Source organism: Malaya genurostris, chromosome 3 (genome assembly GCF_030247185.1).
Source record: "Malaya genurostris strain Urasoe2022 chromosome 3, Malgen_1.1, whole genome shotgun sequence".
NCBI classification, from domain to species: domain Eukaryota; kingdom Metazoa; phylum Arthropoda; class Insecta; order Diptera; family Culicidae; genus Malaya; species Malaya genurostris.
In genome coordinates this window covers 276,011,205-276,028,143 of record NC_080572.1, presented here as the reverse complement: position 1 = coordinate 276,028,143, position 16,939 = coordinate 276,011,205, and the positions used below count along the sequence as shown (strand labels likewise).

General features: G+C 37.9%; 1 protein-coding gene across 14 annotated transcripts in view; it reads right to left on the bottom strand.

Annotated features, from left to right (window-relative positions):
- Positions 1-16,939, bottom strand: part of LOC131439036 (potassium channel subfamily T member 1) — a 440,000-nt gene that overhangs the window by 96,944 nt on the left and 326,117 nt on the right. For all 14 annotated transcript variants that reach the window (XM_058609546.1, XM_058609553.1, XM_058609541.1 and 11 more), the window contains 3 exons: positions 9,190-9,273; positions 8,741-8,835; positions 7,876-8,059 (listed from right to left, as the gene is read on the bottom strand). In XM_058609546.1, the coding sequence (XP_058465529.1) occupies positions 7,876-8,059; positions 8,741-8,835; positions 9,190-9,273 (363 nt within the window). The remainder of the gene's footprint in view (positions 1-7,875; positions 8,060-8,740; positions 8,836-9,189; positions 9,274-16,939) is intronic.

Here is a 16,939-nt window from a genome sequence, read left to right as displayed (position 1 = left end):
ATTTGAATTTTTAAATGTTATACGGCGGTCGTCGCCATCATTTTACTCACAGTATCATGAAAAATGCAATTATTTCAAATTTTTGGTAAGATTCGACAATAATGTATGTTCGTTTACTTTTTTTATAATAAATAGATATTGAATTCGTTCAAACTAAATAAAAATTTTCCGAAGTGTGGAATAGCATGTCAGTTTTATTCGTATTCACATCATCCAGTTATGTCTCTGACATTACTCATTCGTTTTTTTTAAAGTAATCTACCGTTTGTTAACAGCAATCTTTCGTCAATAACATTATCTGACATTACCTACTCAAAGTTTTTGACAACTATTTCCGCTATCAGAGAATTCTAATAAATTTGTATGGCCATAAACTAACAAGACCTAACGATTTGTTTAAGTCTCGAGATGGGTGTTTGTTTTCTATCGAGTGTGTTTCCATAGAGATATGGCTATAAGTGAATGATGTGGTGGCCAAGTAAAGCAAAACATGCTTGGTTCTTCTAGTCAATTGTACATTCTCTTCATGTTTTTTTTTTGTTTCAATTATAGAGGCTTTAACATTAATGTCATTCGCCTCTTCGGGCCAGAAAAACTTTCTGACCCTATGTGCGGGGTTGAGAATCGAACCCAGGCGGGTGGCGTGAAAGGCATCGACTTACCCACCACGCTATACCCGTCCCCACATTCTCTTCACGTGTTTTCATATGAAGAGTACATCAATTGGCCAAACTATTTCCCCGGTTAGGAGCTAGCTACGGGTTCGAGTCCCGTCTCTGCGGTAACATTTTCGCCGTTTCTCATTACTTAGTTGCATTCGAATGTCATTTTTCAAATCATGTTTTCGTCGTTAGATACTGATCAAATTTAACAAGACCTATGTAATGAATCAGATAAAAAAATTTGTTTTACGTATTTTGCATCGTCATTTCATTTCCTTTGATATTTTTTCTAAGTTCCAAAAAGTCGATTTATTCAAAAAAAATTTTTTTTTTCGAGATGACACTAAATCTCGACGTTTCATGCAATTCTAAGCCTTTTGGCATCAAAATTTCACTAAGTAAACTAAGAAGGGTTTTTTTAGATTAGCATTACTCTTCTTATATAAATAGCAAGCATGCTTTTGTGAACCACTCGAATCAATATGAATTAATTTTTGTCAAAAATGAGCCAAAATTAGTGTCAGAAATTATTTCATAGAATGATAAAAAAATTCATGAGACTGCTTTGAAGAAAGAGAAAGATGTTATCACACTACTAGGTGGATTAAGAAGGGTTTTTTATAGTAAACTCAGATAAAACTTACAACTTTAATCTATGATTCTGATAATAAGTTAGAACCTTTTTTTGTATTGAAATCGTTTCGGTTGAGAAATGTAGTAGCATTCACGTACCAAGAGAGGGAGGCCGAAATCAGAAACAGAAACGAAAAAAGTTTGAGAAATATTATGAGGCTGTTGACCCTGTAGATTACACCGTGAGGTAGAGGTTTTGAGAGTTACTTTACTGCCGATAAAGGACGAAGCAGAACAGAGTCAAAACAACATAAAATGAAGCATCAAACCAGGGTAAAATAAATGATAATAATAATAATAATAATACAAAAAATAGTAGTTTTTTGTTTCGATTATAGAGGTTTTAACCTTAAGGTCATTCGCCTCTTCGGACTAGAAAAGCTTTCTGACCCTATGCGAGGGGTTGGATCTCGAACCCAGGCGGGCTGCGTGAAAGGCATCGACTTACCCATCACGCTCAACCCATCCCCAATAGGGAAAAATGTTCAATATGACGAAGCCTTTCATTCGAAAATTATCGTGAGATAGGAAGCGTTACGTTAAGTTAAGAAACCTAGAAAACGTTGCTTACAATAATTTTCCTAAATTGAGCGTTACTAATCATATGAGTTATTATGTGGAAACTATGGATGTTACAAACCGTTATAAGGGTTGAATTTTTGCGGTAAACGAGTTACGATGCGTTACTTTTGAGTATGTTATAGACGTTACGAAGCATTACATGCATTGTTTTTGTAAGATATAGGCGTTACGAAGCGTTACATGCGTTACTTTTTAGTGAATTATAGGCCTTACAGAGCGTTACGAAGCGTTACATGCATTACTTTGTTGTAAGTTATAGGCGTTACGAAACGTTATATGCGTTACTTTTCGCCTTCCTCATATAGAAAGATTATGCAATCACTGTGAAAACCGACTTTTGAACCGAGGCCCGGAGGGCTGAGTGTCATATACCATTCGACTCAGTTCGTCGAGTACGCAAAATGTCTGTGTGTATGTGTGTATGTAACGTTTTTTCGCACTAACTTTTCTCAGAAATGGCTGAGCCGATGTTCACAAACTTAGATTCAAATGAAAGGTCTTGTGGTCCCATACAAAATTCCTAAATATTATTTGGATCCGTCTTCCGGATCCGGAAATATAGGGTAAAGTGTGTTAAAATGTTTTACCATCACTGAAAGGGACGAAACACCGTAAAAAGTTTTCTAAATCGACCTCAAATCTTCTCCAATCGATAGTTTTTAGCAGTAGACGGTCAAAAAACTGATTTCGATTATTCTTTTAAGAATCGAAGAAAATTATTTTGAAGAATACCACAGTATTATAAAGGGTGATTTTTTAAGAGCTTGAGAACTTTTTTAAACAATAAAACGCATAAAATTTGCAAAATCTCATCGGTTCTTTATTTTAAACGTTAGATTGGTACATTACATTTACTTTTTGAAGATAATTTCATTTAAATGTTGACCGCGGCTGCGTCTTAGGTGGTCCATTCGGAAAGTCCAATTTTGGGCAACTTTTTCGAGCATTTCGGCCGGAATAGCCCGAATTTCTTCGGAAATGTTGTCTTCCAAAGCTGGAATAGTTACTGGCTTATTTCTGTAGACTTTAGACTTGACGTAGCCCCACAAAAAATAGTCTAAAGGCGTCAAATCGCATGATCTTGGTGGCCAACTTACCGGTCCATTTCTTGAGATGAATTGTTCTCCGAAGTTTTCCCTCAAAATGGCCATAGAATCGCGAGCTGTGTGGCATGTAGCGCCATCTTGTTGAAACCACATGTCAACCAAGTTCAGTTCTTCCATTTTTGGCAACAAAAAGTTTGTTAGCATCGAACGATAGCGATCGCCATTCACTGTAACGTTGCGTCCAACAGCATCTTTGAAAAAATACGGTCCAATGATTCCACCAGCGTACAAACCACACCAAACAGTGCATTTTTCGGGATGCATGGGCAGTTCTTGAACGGCTTCTGGTTGCTCTTCACTCCAAATGCGGCAATTTTGCTTATTTACGTAGCCATTCAACCAGAAATGAGCCTCATCGCTGAACAAAATTTGTCGATAAAAAAGCGGATTTTCCGAATGGACCACCTAAGACGCAGCCGCGGTCAACATTTAAATGAAATTATCTTCAAAAAGTAAATGTCATGTACCAATCTAACGTTTAAAATAAAGAACCGATGAGATTTTGCAAATTTTATGCGTTTTATTGTTTAAAAAAGTTCTCAAGCTCTTAAAAAATCACCCTTTATATGACAGTATGACTGATATGAGAAAGGCATCATTACACCACCAGGTGGATTAAAACAGGTTTTTGTAATTAGGGTTTGGGTAAGTCTGCTTAGCGGTTCAAATTGAACTGTTTAAGGTTTTGCAGTAAGCAGTTCCGTTTGAACTGCTCTGCACTGACGAAACGAAAAGAGTAGTAGTTTTTTGAAAGTTACTGACGTTACAAAGCGTTACTGTTTTGTGAGTCATGACGTTACCATGCGTTACAAGCGTTACTCGTTTGTAAGGTACAAGCGTTACTTTTTATAAGTTTTGGCGTTACGAAGCGTTACGTGCGTTATTTTTATGTGAGCTACAGTTATGAATTGAAGATGTTACAGGTGTTACGAAACGTCACTTTTTGAAAGTTGCAGGAGTTACGAAACGTGACACGTTTCGTAACTCCTGCAACTTTCAAAAACTCTGTTACTCTGTCTAAGTTTCTAGCGTTACGAATCGTTACATGCGTAAGTTTTTTATGAGTAGTGGGCGTAAGTTTTGGGTGTTACAAAATGTTACATGTGTAACATTTTTGAAAGGTACAAGCGTTACGAAACGTTACATCCCATAGTTTTTTGTAAGTTTGGTGTGTAATGAATGTGTTACTTTTTGTAAGTTATAGGTGTCAAAAAGTGTTCCAGGAGTTTTGGCATCTCAATTTTAGCATATTGAAGAGTCACTAAAGCAGTGTATCGAAAATAAGCTATCCACATACATTTGTGTTGTACGCATGTATTTGTGATGGTTTTTGCCTTTCTCATATAGAAAGGGTATGCAATCACTGTGAAATTCGAATTTTTATCCGAGGCCCGGAGGGCCGAATGTCATATACCATTCGACTCAGCTCGACGAACTGAGCAAATGTCTGTGTGTGTGTGTATGTGTGTGTGTATGTAACAAAAATATGCATTCACTTTTCTCAGAGATGGCTGAACCGATTTTCACAAACAAAGATTCAAATGAAAGGTCTCATGGTCTCATAGCCTGCTATTGAATTTCATTCCGATCCGACTTCCGGTTCCGGAGATATAGGATGATATGTACCAAAAAAGTGAAAAAAAATGCACTCACTTTTTTCAGAGATGGCTGAATCGATTTTCACAAACTAAAATTCAAACAAAAGATATTATGGTCCCATAGCTTGCTATTGAATTTCATTTGAAAGTGACTTCCGGTTCCGGAGTTATGTGGTAATATGTGAAAATTTGAGAAAAAGTTTAAACTCAATTATCTCTGGAACAGCTCAACCGATGTCCGAAAACTAAGATTCAAATGAAAGGTTTTATGATATCCTAAAAATTTGTGGAACATTTTATCTGGATCCGACTTCCGGTTCCGGAACTAAAGCGTGATAAGTGGAAAATTACAATTTTTATTAGCATTTTTCCACGAACGATGGTTAAAAACAGGTACAAATCCCATAAAACTGTCTGATAAATTCTTCTAGTTTGCAGAGCTTGTTAGTTTGTGGGCATGAAAACTTAATTCGGCACTACTGGCCCCCTCTTTTCCTGTTCCGAGAGCACCGAAAGTGGAGAAGAAAAACTCCTAAAACTAAATTCACTTCGATTTCTCTGCGATGCTTGAACCGAGTTTCACAAATCTTGATTTGAATTAAAGTTCATATTGTCTTTAAAGCTACTGTGAAATTTCATCCGGATCCGACTTCCGGTTCCGCAGTTACCGGGCGGAGAGTGTTAACGTTTTCAAATCGCCAAAACGAACAAGGCGTGCTTTGTTCTATTTCGTACACGTTATGTAGTGATGTCAATAATAATAATAATAATAATAATAATAATAATAATAATAATAAGAATAATTATGCATATGCAGAAGTAACGGAAACGCAGGTTCGTTTCGTTTGTTAGATTTCGTTTAATTGGTTTAATCGAAACAGAGCATGAGATAGTAAGTATAGATTTAACTACGTTCAAAACTGTTCCAATATTTGTTGGTAGTAAACGAACCAACTTCGGCTGTTCCATTTATCTGAATCCGGTTTCGGAGGAATTAAAAATAGTAATCAAAAACTGCAAAAAGGTCTCACTCACTTTTCTTGGAGATGGCCAAATCGATTTTCACAAACTTATAGGTTCAAAAGAAAAGTCTTAAAGTTTCATACGGAATTCCTTAATTTGTTGTGGATACCACTTTCGGTTCCGAAACTACAGGTTAAACAGGATTTATAGAGTTTGTGAGATTAGATCCGAACAAATTATCCTATTTCTTTTCAATAAACAGTTTTTTTTGCGAATTTCACGGTTATATTTATGATGTAATAAGTAATATGAGAAAGGCATCATTACACCACTAGGATTAAAATAGGTTTTTATGCTCAGATCAAAGCAAGCTGTGAGTTTGGCTGTTAGCTTTCGTTTGTTTACTTGTTTGTGCGGTTGAAATTCTGCGCTTCCAAAATGTCACGTATTGAAAAGGAAGTGAAAATTAAGGTTCTGGACACATGGCTAAATGAGAAGGGTTTTACTATGCGAAAATTGGCGAAGCGGTTTGGAATTACTCATGGCAGTGTGAAAACCATCGTTAATAAATTTGGGGAACACTATTCTTTGGATGAGCTACCAGGAAGAGGCAGAAAACCCGGGTCTTCCAATCTGAAAATGCACCAGAAAGTGGTATCTCTAATCATGAAGAACAAATCAATGTCAATACGTGATTTGGCCAAAAAAGCAGGAACGAGTGTCGGAATGATCCAGCGTATCAAGAGGCGAAGTCACCCGAAGACCTACAAGAAGCAGAAAATCTCGAAACAAAGTGTCGAACAGAAGAAGCGAGCAGCAACAAGGGCCCGGAAATTGTATTCGCGTCTTTTGCAGTGTCCGGATGCATTCGTTTTAATGGACGATGAGACTAATGTAAAGAAGGACTCAAAAACCCTTCCAGGTCCACAAAACTTTGCTGTCGTCGTTGGGGAGGATGTGAGCGATGCGGACAGGTCGATTCAAGTGGAGAAATTCGGTCGAAATGGCAAAGCAACATGTTTCTGCGGTTTAAAGTCAACAATTTTTCACACTACCGGAACTATAAATGGAGGAATCTATCGATCTGAGTGTCTCCAGAAGAGATTGCTGCCTTTATATAAGGAGCAAAGCACACCTCCACTGTTTTGGCCGGATTAAGTATCGACTCACTATGCCAAAACCACTCTCAATTGGCATGCGGAAAAGAGTGTAAATTTCGTTTAGAAAAATATCAATCCACCAAATTGCCCTCAGCTTCGACCCATCGAACGTTCCTGGGCAATCCTGAAGAGGGTCTTCAAGAAGACAGCTGGGAACATGCAGGAGTTCAAAAAAATTTAGGCTCAAGCGTCCTAAAAATGCGATGCAACACTTGTGCGGAACTTGAGAGCGTTCGATCAAAAGTTCGAAAATTTTTGAAGGAATAACTTAAATTGTATCCGGTTTTCATTATGCTTAAGTTTAACCTCGTACAATTAAGGATCAATTTTTATTTTGAATAAAATATTGTTTTTTATCATAATTGGAAAGAAAAATTTGTGGATAGATTCTTTTCGATACGCTCCTCATTTGTAAAATCTAAATGTCAATATTATGAAATTATTAGAAATGATCCTACAACGATACAATGAATAAAATTAGCACGATGACAAATCTTATCGAAACGAAAACCTGTATCTTTTCTTGATATGAGAGTATTCAATGAATTGAACTATTTTTTCACAAGATTCGGTTTCAATAATACATAAAATTGTACTGGACGACCGAAAAGACTAAGTGTGTCTTAGTTAAGTAAGATTCTGCAGATGAGAAAGATATCCTGCCGCTGGTTTCCGCACATACTTATTGAGGACTAGAAAAATGAACGCAAGCGCACTTCGTGTACTTGTTTGTCTGAATCCATTATTATACGCCAGAGAATAGAATGAGTGCCTCGAAGAGCATTAAAATGGGAGGACTACCTCAAATCAGAAAAAAAGCCAGTATTGGCGTGCATGAATGATGTGATTGCAGACCGAAATCGCTGTGAAATGGCCTCACATGAAGCACATGAGCATCACTACCATGGTTAAAATGAACGGTTTAGGTTAGAATTACTTGGGCATCCCCCTCGTTCACCTGATTTGGCGTCCTCTGTGCTCAAACGTTAATTTATCTCTGAGAAATTTTTGTGTGTTTCGTTTTCGAATTTCAGACCACTTATTTTTTCATCTGAGGCCCCCCTCCCGAAATGAAATGAACCATGAAACCATGAAACCGTGATTATATTTTATACCAGCTACCCCTTACTTTTTAATAACATTGATGTTTGGATTGTAAGAATTGGCTTACCTGCGTCGGCAGTACGATCAGCGCCACGCAGATCATGATTACCATGTAGAGCTGCGAGGGCCAGATGTCCGGCACGAAGTCCCCGTACCCGACGGTTGAGAACGTCACCACCACGTAGTATGTGCTCTGGAAGAGATTCAGGTGCCGATGACCGGCACGTTGGAAGTGCTGAATTCCGCAAACGCTGGAAGGACGAGAAAATGGCTCATTTTTTTCATTATCAACCGAAGTTCATTCTAAAATTGAAAGGAAAACTTTAAGCCTTTGATGTTTGTCTTGAAACGGGAAAAAACTGAAGCTCGTTTCTTTGCTTTCTACGAACTGAAACTTTTTGCATAAAATGCAATCGGAAAAAGTTGCACCGGTGCAACGAAAGAATGAAAGTTTTCTGCATAAACGGTAGTGAACTTTGTGAGTTATAGTTCTAGAAAAAGAAAACCGCCATTTGTGACCTTTAAAAGTGTCTCCGTTTCGTACAGAATGTTCAATAATACAAGAAACGTAAGACTTGCCACTTATGCACCTTCATTCTATGCTAATCGACGATTCGGGTATCATATTACATTGTTCTTAGCATAGTCTTCCTCGTTCGCTATTGAAACCGGAAGTAGACGACGAAAGGATGTGTGTGTGTGTTTTGCGGAGTTTGTTTCAAGATGAAGCCAAACACCCGGAGATTGTTTCTCCATCCGCCTACGACGACGAGCTGTGAATAACGATGATGTCGCCCGGGAAGTGGGTTTTTGTTTTCTATTCCAAGACAAGCTGCGGAGACGACTAAAGAAAACTTTCGTCCCTCTCTGGCGAAGCTTTCCTACTAGGAAGGTAGTAGGAAGTATTTACAACACCGCAATGTGGTTCTTACCTTGTGAAAACCAAGCACAGCAGGGTGGCTGACAGAATTGTCAGCTGCTGGGAGAGGGCTGATTGTGATTTCTGCATCGCCCGGTGCAAGTCGTTCTGCAAGAGGCAAGGCAAGGGTTAATCGAAACATGTTTGCTAGTATCGACTGCTAGAGATTCATTCGGTATTTACTGTTATTATTACTTGCATTTACACTCGAAAGACTCTCAACTAAATCAATGACAGACAGCCCGAACAGAGAGTCTTCAAAATGAACTGTAATAAAACGGAATGGCCCGTAACCGCACTCGATGGCACTTGCGGTTGTCTCTGAACCCGTGAAATGCGAACAAAGACCGGTCAGTCATGCAACAATCTGCAGTTCTATCCGGTTGGAGTGGCGGTATCATCGAACGGGATCGAAGGAATCTCTAACCGTCCTCAGCTCTGAACGCAGCTTTTTGTACTTACGAACATATTTTCCAGGGAACGCTTGGCCAGCCAGCAGTTGAGGAACACTGGAATGAACAAATTCCTGAACGGAGGCCATAAAATCTGTCACCCGATGAGTTGTGGTCATGGTTTTGATGGTTTTCAACACCCCCCGGGGGCCAGTCCCATTCCGGCATCGTCGGTGCGAAGACGAAAACAACATTCCAGCAGCGGCAGCAGCACCACACCGAAAAATAAATAAATAAAAAGAGGAAAAAAAGAAACACACATACACTTCATTAATTCGCTAGCGCTCATAATTGAACAATCAACAACTGAACATGGCTGGGACTCAATTACGGATCAAAACAGGAAAAAAAACGAAGCAAGGAAGTCAGCACAGTGTCAGTGTGTGTTTGTGTGTGCGTGACACTGTCGAAGAAAGCGAAAGTTTTGTCTGCTCTCTTCTCGAAGCAGGCGATGGAAAATTCATGCTGATGCTTCGAACGTCATCCTCCTCGCCAGCAAAGTCACCGTGGCGGATTACTGTTCTGGGAGTGTCCATTTGCGTTGTGTCCGTTCGGTTGGCTGAACTTACTTTTCTTTTATTTTTTTTTCTATGTGAACGGGGATTGTTGTTTGCCGGCAAATTTCCCAGTACGACCCCCACCGGAGTGGCCACTTTGTTGGCCGGGTGATTGTTGAATTGTTGAAACGCTTTTTCTTTGTACCACGGCAGAGCACCGATCCGCCAGGGAGCGGACGCTGCGAGTCAGTCGTTTTGTTTGATTACCAAGCAGTGATGCCAATTGTTTTTTTCGGAGATGGATTTCAATTTTGACGTGAACACGTCTTACGTTACTATGGGGCGCCTTATCAAAATTAACTCTCTGTGTGAGTGATAAGTTTTTGGTTGTAAATATCTCTTGTTGTATCTAAGGTATCAATGAAATTTCGCTACATGCTATCGGAAATATGATCAGCAATTTATGATAAAATTTTCAGTTGTTTTAATTTTTATGTTTTCAACGGATATAAAAAAGCCTGTTTACTCTGCTCGTTCCTGTCAGCATGTTTCTGAGGAACTAAGCGACATGCCATTTCTGGGAAAGCATCAAATGTTAAAAGAAAAGTCTTAACATTAGATTCCTTTTGTGAAACTTGGTCCTTCTGTTTCAACAGACTTCATGGCATGACTAGTATTACGATTCTACTGACACTAAGAATATTTCCAGGTCGGGGCTCGAACACACTTGATACGTTTCGTCCATCTTGCGCAGTTGACGTTGAGCAGGAAGTAAAGCAACTGCATCTCAAGTACCTCATTTCGATTAGTTCAGGTCCAGCGTTCAGTTCCAGTATCCAAGTCTAGTATCCTTTCCCATTTTAGTTCCTTGTCCAGAATGCAAGGCCAGAATCAAGTCCCAGTATTCTAGAACTGAAACCGAATTTAAGAATTTAATTCTAAGCATAGACCGAAATCTGGAATTGAGATTAGGAAGATTTTTAAACTGAATTCCGGATCAAGATTCTAGAACTGAATAGATTAGATTTGAATATGAAAACTGTACCCTAAACTAAAATTCTTTCACTAGGATTCAGGTTCAGATTTCACTTTCGAACCAGAATTCTGGTCTCGAATTCAGTTCTGAAATCTATCTCCAGAACTCAAATTCGCTGATCAGTTCAACAATCCTAATCTAAAATTTAGTCCTAGAATTCAGATTCAGAATTCAGTTCCAGAATCTAGCATCAAAATTGAGTGGCAGAATTCAGGTTCAACAGTTCTAGCTACCAAATTTGGTTCCGGAATTCCAGAGCCAGAATTCAGATCCTTTAACATCAAAAAAACTATTCACGTCATTCGGTTATGTCTCATCACATTACCCACTCGCCTTTTTTGACTTTCGAACGGAGCACCCATAGTGTTATATACCATTCGACTCAGTTCGACGAGATCGGAAAATGTCTGTATGTGTGTGGGTGTGTTGATTATCAAGCAGTGAGTGGTGTGTGTGTGTATGTGTGTGTGTGTGTGTGTGTGTGTGTGTGTGCACTTTTAGAAGATATTTGAACGCGCTCAATTTTCTCAGAGATGGCTGAACCGATTTTAACAAACTTGGGCTCGTTTGAAAGCTACTGTCAAGCCATTGATCAAGTTCAAAGATCAAAAGGCTGTGACTTTTGGTTCCAGATATATGATGCTATATATGACGTAACCGACAGAACACGTTGATCTAAACTGTATCGAAAATTTAACTACCCCTCAGTAACTGGTAATGTCAAAACGAAATTGCTTGAAAATCTATTGAAACTGGCAACAAAAGTCGAAAACTGATGATTTTAGATAACAGTTACCAGAACCATGGCTACGAATGTATTTTTTTCAATGGAACGTACCATACAGTGCTGTAAAACTTCATTCAATTCAATTGAAACTGAATGTGGAACACATTGACGATCTCTCTAATGCAGTAAACTTCACTCTCTGACACACACAATGTTTGCTGACGGCCCGAACGGGCAGCATTCAATTCATCACTCGTTTCTCTTCAATCGAGGCTCAGTTTAACCACATTCAGTTGATCTCTTGAAATGACAAAATATCTCTTTCAATAGTGTGAGAGCGGCCTTCAAATGAGGTTCATGTACACATTCGAATTGGTTCAAGATAATAGATGAAAGACAAACCAGATAGCTGAAATATTAATCACAGAATACACATAAATTAATTGTTTCCTCCTTTAGTTTTCATTTTTAATACTTTACTCCATTTATAATTCTATTCGTTCGAATTTGCTTACTACCAGGAGCTCGATCAAGAAATTGTTTATATTTCTCGATCATGAATTTAATTTTTTACGAAACCATTTGCAATTCCTGTCTTTGCGAGTCCACCACCGCATGCAGCTAGAACATGTTGACTGGTTAGGTTTCACAGTAGAAGTCTCTGAAATATTGAACAAAATCTGTAGAAATGTGTACCATTCGCGTATCTTTTGCGTTTTTTTAAATTGTTTGTTTATTTACTTTGGAGCTCCTTGGTAACTATTCCGTATCAACCTAAACAGTGTTGCTCAAGAAGATTATTTTTATCATTATCAAGGGGTCGCTATATTTGCGGTAACTGGCGGTAAATCGTTAACAGACAATTTCATTGCCATTTTTTGTTCGGAGTGCCTGGTCGTGTCGTCGGTAAAGCTCTAGTGCTCAAAAATCGAAAAATGTCCCCATGCAAAATTTGAGCTAAATCGGACATGGGTAAGGTGTGCTGCCCGGCGGTTAAGATTTGAACATTTTCGATCTTGAAAAAGCACCATAGGGCGGAGTACATGAAATTTCCAAAATCGAACATTTTGACTTTCTGGGAATTTTAATATTTTTTAGTCCGATTTAAAAAATATTTCTTTCGAGATAACGCTAAATCGCGACGTTTCATGCAATTCTAAGACTTTTGGCATCAATTTTTATTTCGAATTCGAAAATTTCATGTACAAATGCCATAGAGATGCCAGATATTTTCATAGAAAATATGTATTGCTTTGCATAAAAAGTCTATATCTGCTCTAACTGTTTTCACTAATAAAATGATGTTATCAGATAGTTCTTTATATCTCCGTAAGTTTGCCCCGCTCACGAGAATATTCAACGAGTAAATTTTTTATCAATAACAATCACAATAACTGGCTCTGCATTTTGTATAAATAGTAACAATTACATTTTTGTTTTCATTTAAAGTTCACCAAATCAACTTTGCAGTTAAATTTTAAATTTAAAGCGAAAGTTAACGGAAACGACCGAAAAATTTTTAAACGTTGAAATGATTTCAAACTGGTTCTAAAAATATCGTATGTTGTCTCATAGTTGGCATTAGGCCGTTTTTAAGAAGAATTCTGACATTTTGAACCTGAGAGTGTAATAGTGCAATATTTTGGTTTCGTTTGCTGTCGCCATTGTTAATTCATAGGATGAATAAAGGACCAACGATAGGATGAACAAAAATCTATTGAGATGAAATTTGGAGCAGAGTAGTGAACACATCATAAGTGTTTTTTTTGCTGTTTTATGAATATTAGTTAAATTTTCAAGAAATGTGAATCAATTCTCAACGTGGAGCAAGGCGAATGAAGCAGTAATATGAAACGCGAAGAAATAGAAACAAAATATGTGCTTTTTGCAAAAACCAACAAAACCCCTAAATGTTCACATTCTGGGTCGGCCAGCAATAAGCCGTCACTCGTTTAACAGATCGGCTGAAAAGTTCGTATCGTTTCTATGAGAGGGCGCCACTAGAATTAAATCCATACCATTTTCAGTTAGTACCAACCTTCAAAAGATACGTGTATAAATTTGACAGCTGTCTGATTATTAGTTTGTGAGATATTGCGTTTTGAGTGAAGCTACTTTTGTTATTGTGAAAAAAATGGAAAAAAAGGAATTTCGCGTGTTGATGAAACACTACTTTTTGATGAAAAAAAATGCCGCTGATACCAAAAAATGGCTTGATGAGTGTTATCCAGACTCTGCACCGGGCGAAGCAACAATTCGTAAGTGGTTTGCAAAATTTCGTACTGGTCATATGAGCACCGAAGACGATGAACGCAGTGGACGTCCAAAAGAGGCTGTTACCGATGAAAACGTGAAAAAAATCCACAAAATAATTTTCAATGACCGTAAAGTGAAGTTGATCGAGATAGCTGACACCCTAAAGATATCAAAGGAACGTGTTGGACATATTATTCACGAATATTTGAATATGAGAAAGCTTTGTGCAAAATGGGTGCCGCGTGAGCTCACAATCGATCAAAAACAACAACGAATTGATGATTCTGAGCAGTGTTTGGAGCTGTTATATCGAAATAAAACCGATTTTTTTCGTCGCCGAATGCCATTTCGCCGAAAGGGTCATTTCGCCGAAAGGGTCATTTTGCCGAAAGGGTAATTTCGCCGTATGGGTCATATCTCCTGCATGTTATGTCTCCTGTATAACTGATGTGGCGCAGCCACATAACCGAGGCCAAGATGGCTCGGCGGCACAAAGCCGAGCCGACGCCAGCTGAGTCGGCCGCCGACCCGCCGTCGGAAGCGGCGGCCTCTTGCATACAAACCTGTATCCGCCTCGTTTGACCGGTCTACTCAGAGCTAGGTTTCTTTGCTTTAGTTAGGTCCGAACGAGCGGTAGCGAGGTCGGACAGCACATGAACCAGAACGATGTGGCGTAGCCGCATTAGATATTTTTTCATTTTCACTTAATAAACGGAGAATACCACCCACATTTGCCTGGTAGATACACCTATGCAATTGCTTTGGTGCTTACTAGCTAATAGTCAACAAGTTTCCTTGGGAACTACTTGCTGAGGTTCATGAATCAATCTTTATTCAAGAAGTACAATGGTAGGTCAACAAAACGGGCATTAACGCTATCATCTTTCGTTTGTCTTTAATTTAAATTTATTCTAATTACGATTTCAAGACGATTTCAGGATTCGGCGAAATGACCCTTTCGGCGAAATGGCTTTCGGCGAAATGGCATTCGGCGAAGTGACCCATTCGGCGAAATAACCCTTTCGGCGAAATGACTTTCGGCGAAACGGCTTTCGGCGAAATGGCTTTCGACGAAATGACCCTGATCCGTGCAAACTTTGCGTCTGCTTAGCGGTTTAAGTTGAACTGCTAGGCACGAGATGGCAGTTCAATTTGAACTGCTTTAAGCACTGACGAGCCGAAGGCGAAACGCGATGAAATAGAATATGAAATAGTTATTGTGATTTTAGTGGCTAAATCGGGGTTTGAAGGCGACGTCCTTACTAATGAGATGAAATAGGGAGCCCTTACCCTATATAGGAAGCCAACCAATACGCGGACCGCGTCATAACAAACGCTTTCAATCATGCTCACCAACACAAAATGGCAGCATTCCATCATATGTTTCATAGAATGTTGACCTTACCTTTCAGAGAAGATGCAGTAATAAAAGAGAAAAAATTTATTTCCCCCCCATCAGAAAATTTGAAAAGAATATCGGTGGACTTCAACACAAACATGGCATATCCATTTAAATCAAAATTGAAACTACAAACTACTGTTGTGTTGTGATACATATTGAATGTGTATAGTGACGTGATATACTTACAGTAGAATTCAATGGTTGACATTTTTTTTCTATCTAAAATATCGTCTATCGAATTTCAAATCTCATTCTTTCATCGATATAATGAAAAAATATGTGACATTTGGCTATTAAGAGTGTCTAAAATATGATAAATCGAAGTAAATACACCCCTGAACCTATTTGCAAACCAAAACTACTATAGAATCGAGCACCATCAGGTAAAAATTGTTGCGAATCGTTTTCTGTCATTATCAATGCTTCGGTTGAATATCGACACTGCACAGTATGCAATTTTCACTGAAAACCGAAAACGACTGAAAGGTCAAATGAAAGAAAGAACAAAATTTTGAAACTATTGTTTCGCTTATATCGCTCACTGGACATGGATCTCGTTCTAGAGATTTGCAAGCGCAACTGACAGTGACATTTATTTCTCGTTATTTTTGTCTATTTTGAGCCGATGAAAATGAGCTTTATTAGCTCTGCTCTGAACGACTGGCCTGATGGTAGATCATTTGTTGTGAATAATAGTAAATGTGTAAATATTGATTTCAGTTTCGAGTACTTTTCTACGATATTTTCAATTTTCTAAATTGGTAACGTGTTTTAATTAGGTTTTTAAAGAAGTAACAAGATGCCGGCGTTTGGTAAGTTCCAATGCGACCAAATACAAATAATAATGTTACCCCTAGGTTCCATAGAAACAGATGACTATACTCTGGTTCATCGATTAATCATGTTGGCCTAGCCCATTCTTCTATTCGGTTTTGTAAAGGGAAAATAAACGAAAATATTAGCAACTGGCAACATTACTTAAAGTTGCTATGATTATATTTAAATTTGTTATTTTCGTTTGTTTACAGCATTATTTTAACTGACTGAATCGTCTGATTTTGTTGAAATACTCCTGATCATTCTTAGTGAAACAGATAAAAAAGTTAAGGTCCTAATACACATCCGGCTTCACGGAAAGTTTTTCGTCAATCTGTGTAGAAATTTCCAATGAAATTCATTAGGATTCCTAACTGGGTTCGGATTAAAATGCAACAAACATCCCAAGCGATTGTAGCGCTTGAACCGGCATCTATTTAGGAATCGTTATTAATTTCGTATCAAATTTACGACGACCTTAACTCTGTTTCGACTCAGATTGAAAAAAAAAATTGCATGTACCAGCATGGGAGCTTTTAGATACTTATGTATAAAGGGAACCAAAACCAAATATTGATAATTGTATATGCAACTGTACACAAAACTAATGTAGTTGATGTAGTGTGAATGTTTTAGAGCGATGTATTTTTATTGAAAATTTGGAATCAATAGATAAGTTAAAAATAATACATTCTATCGAACTATTGCAAAATGTGTGATCGTTTACCAAGAAAGCATGTTTATCTTCCGCACGGATGAAGTTAGAAAAATTTTTATTCTCTTTAAACTAACTCTTTAACTTTAAGTCTTCTTGAAAGTTTCTGGTTAAAATTAACGACGAAGTTTTGGCTAGCTTTACATATCTGCATTTAGATTGAATATTGCATTTATATTATAACTTTCCTTTTGTTTCGTTTAAAAGACCTCACATTAAAAATCATTCATCAATTTCATCTGCTTATCTATGGGAAAATCCATTATTATCAAATTGAATTTATTAATATACCTGAAAAGAATCAGTAGGAG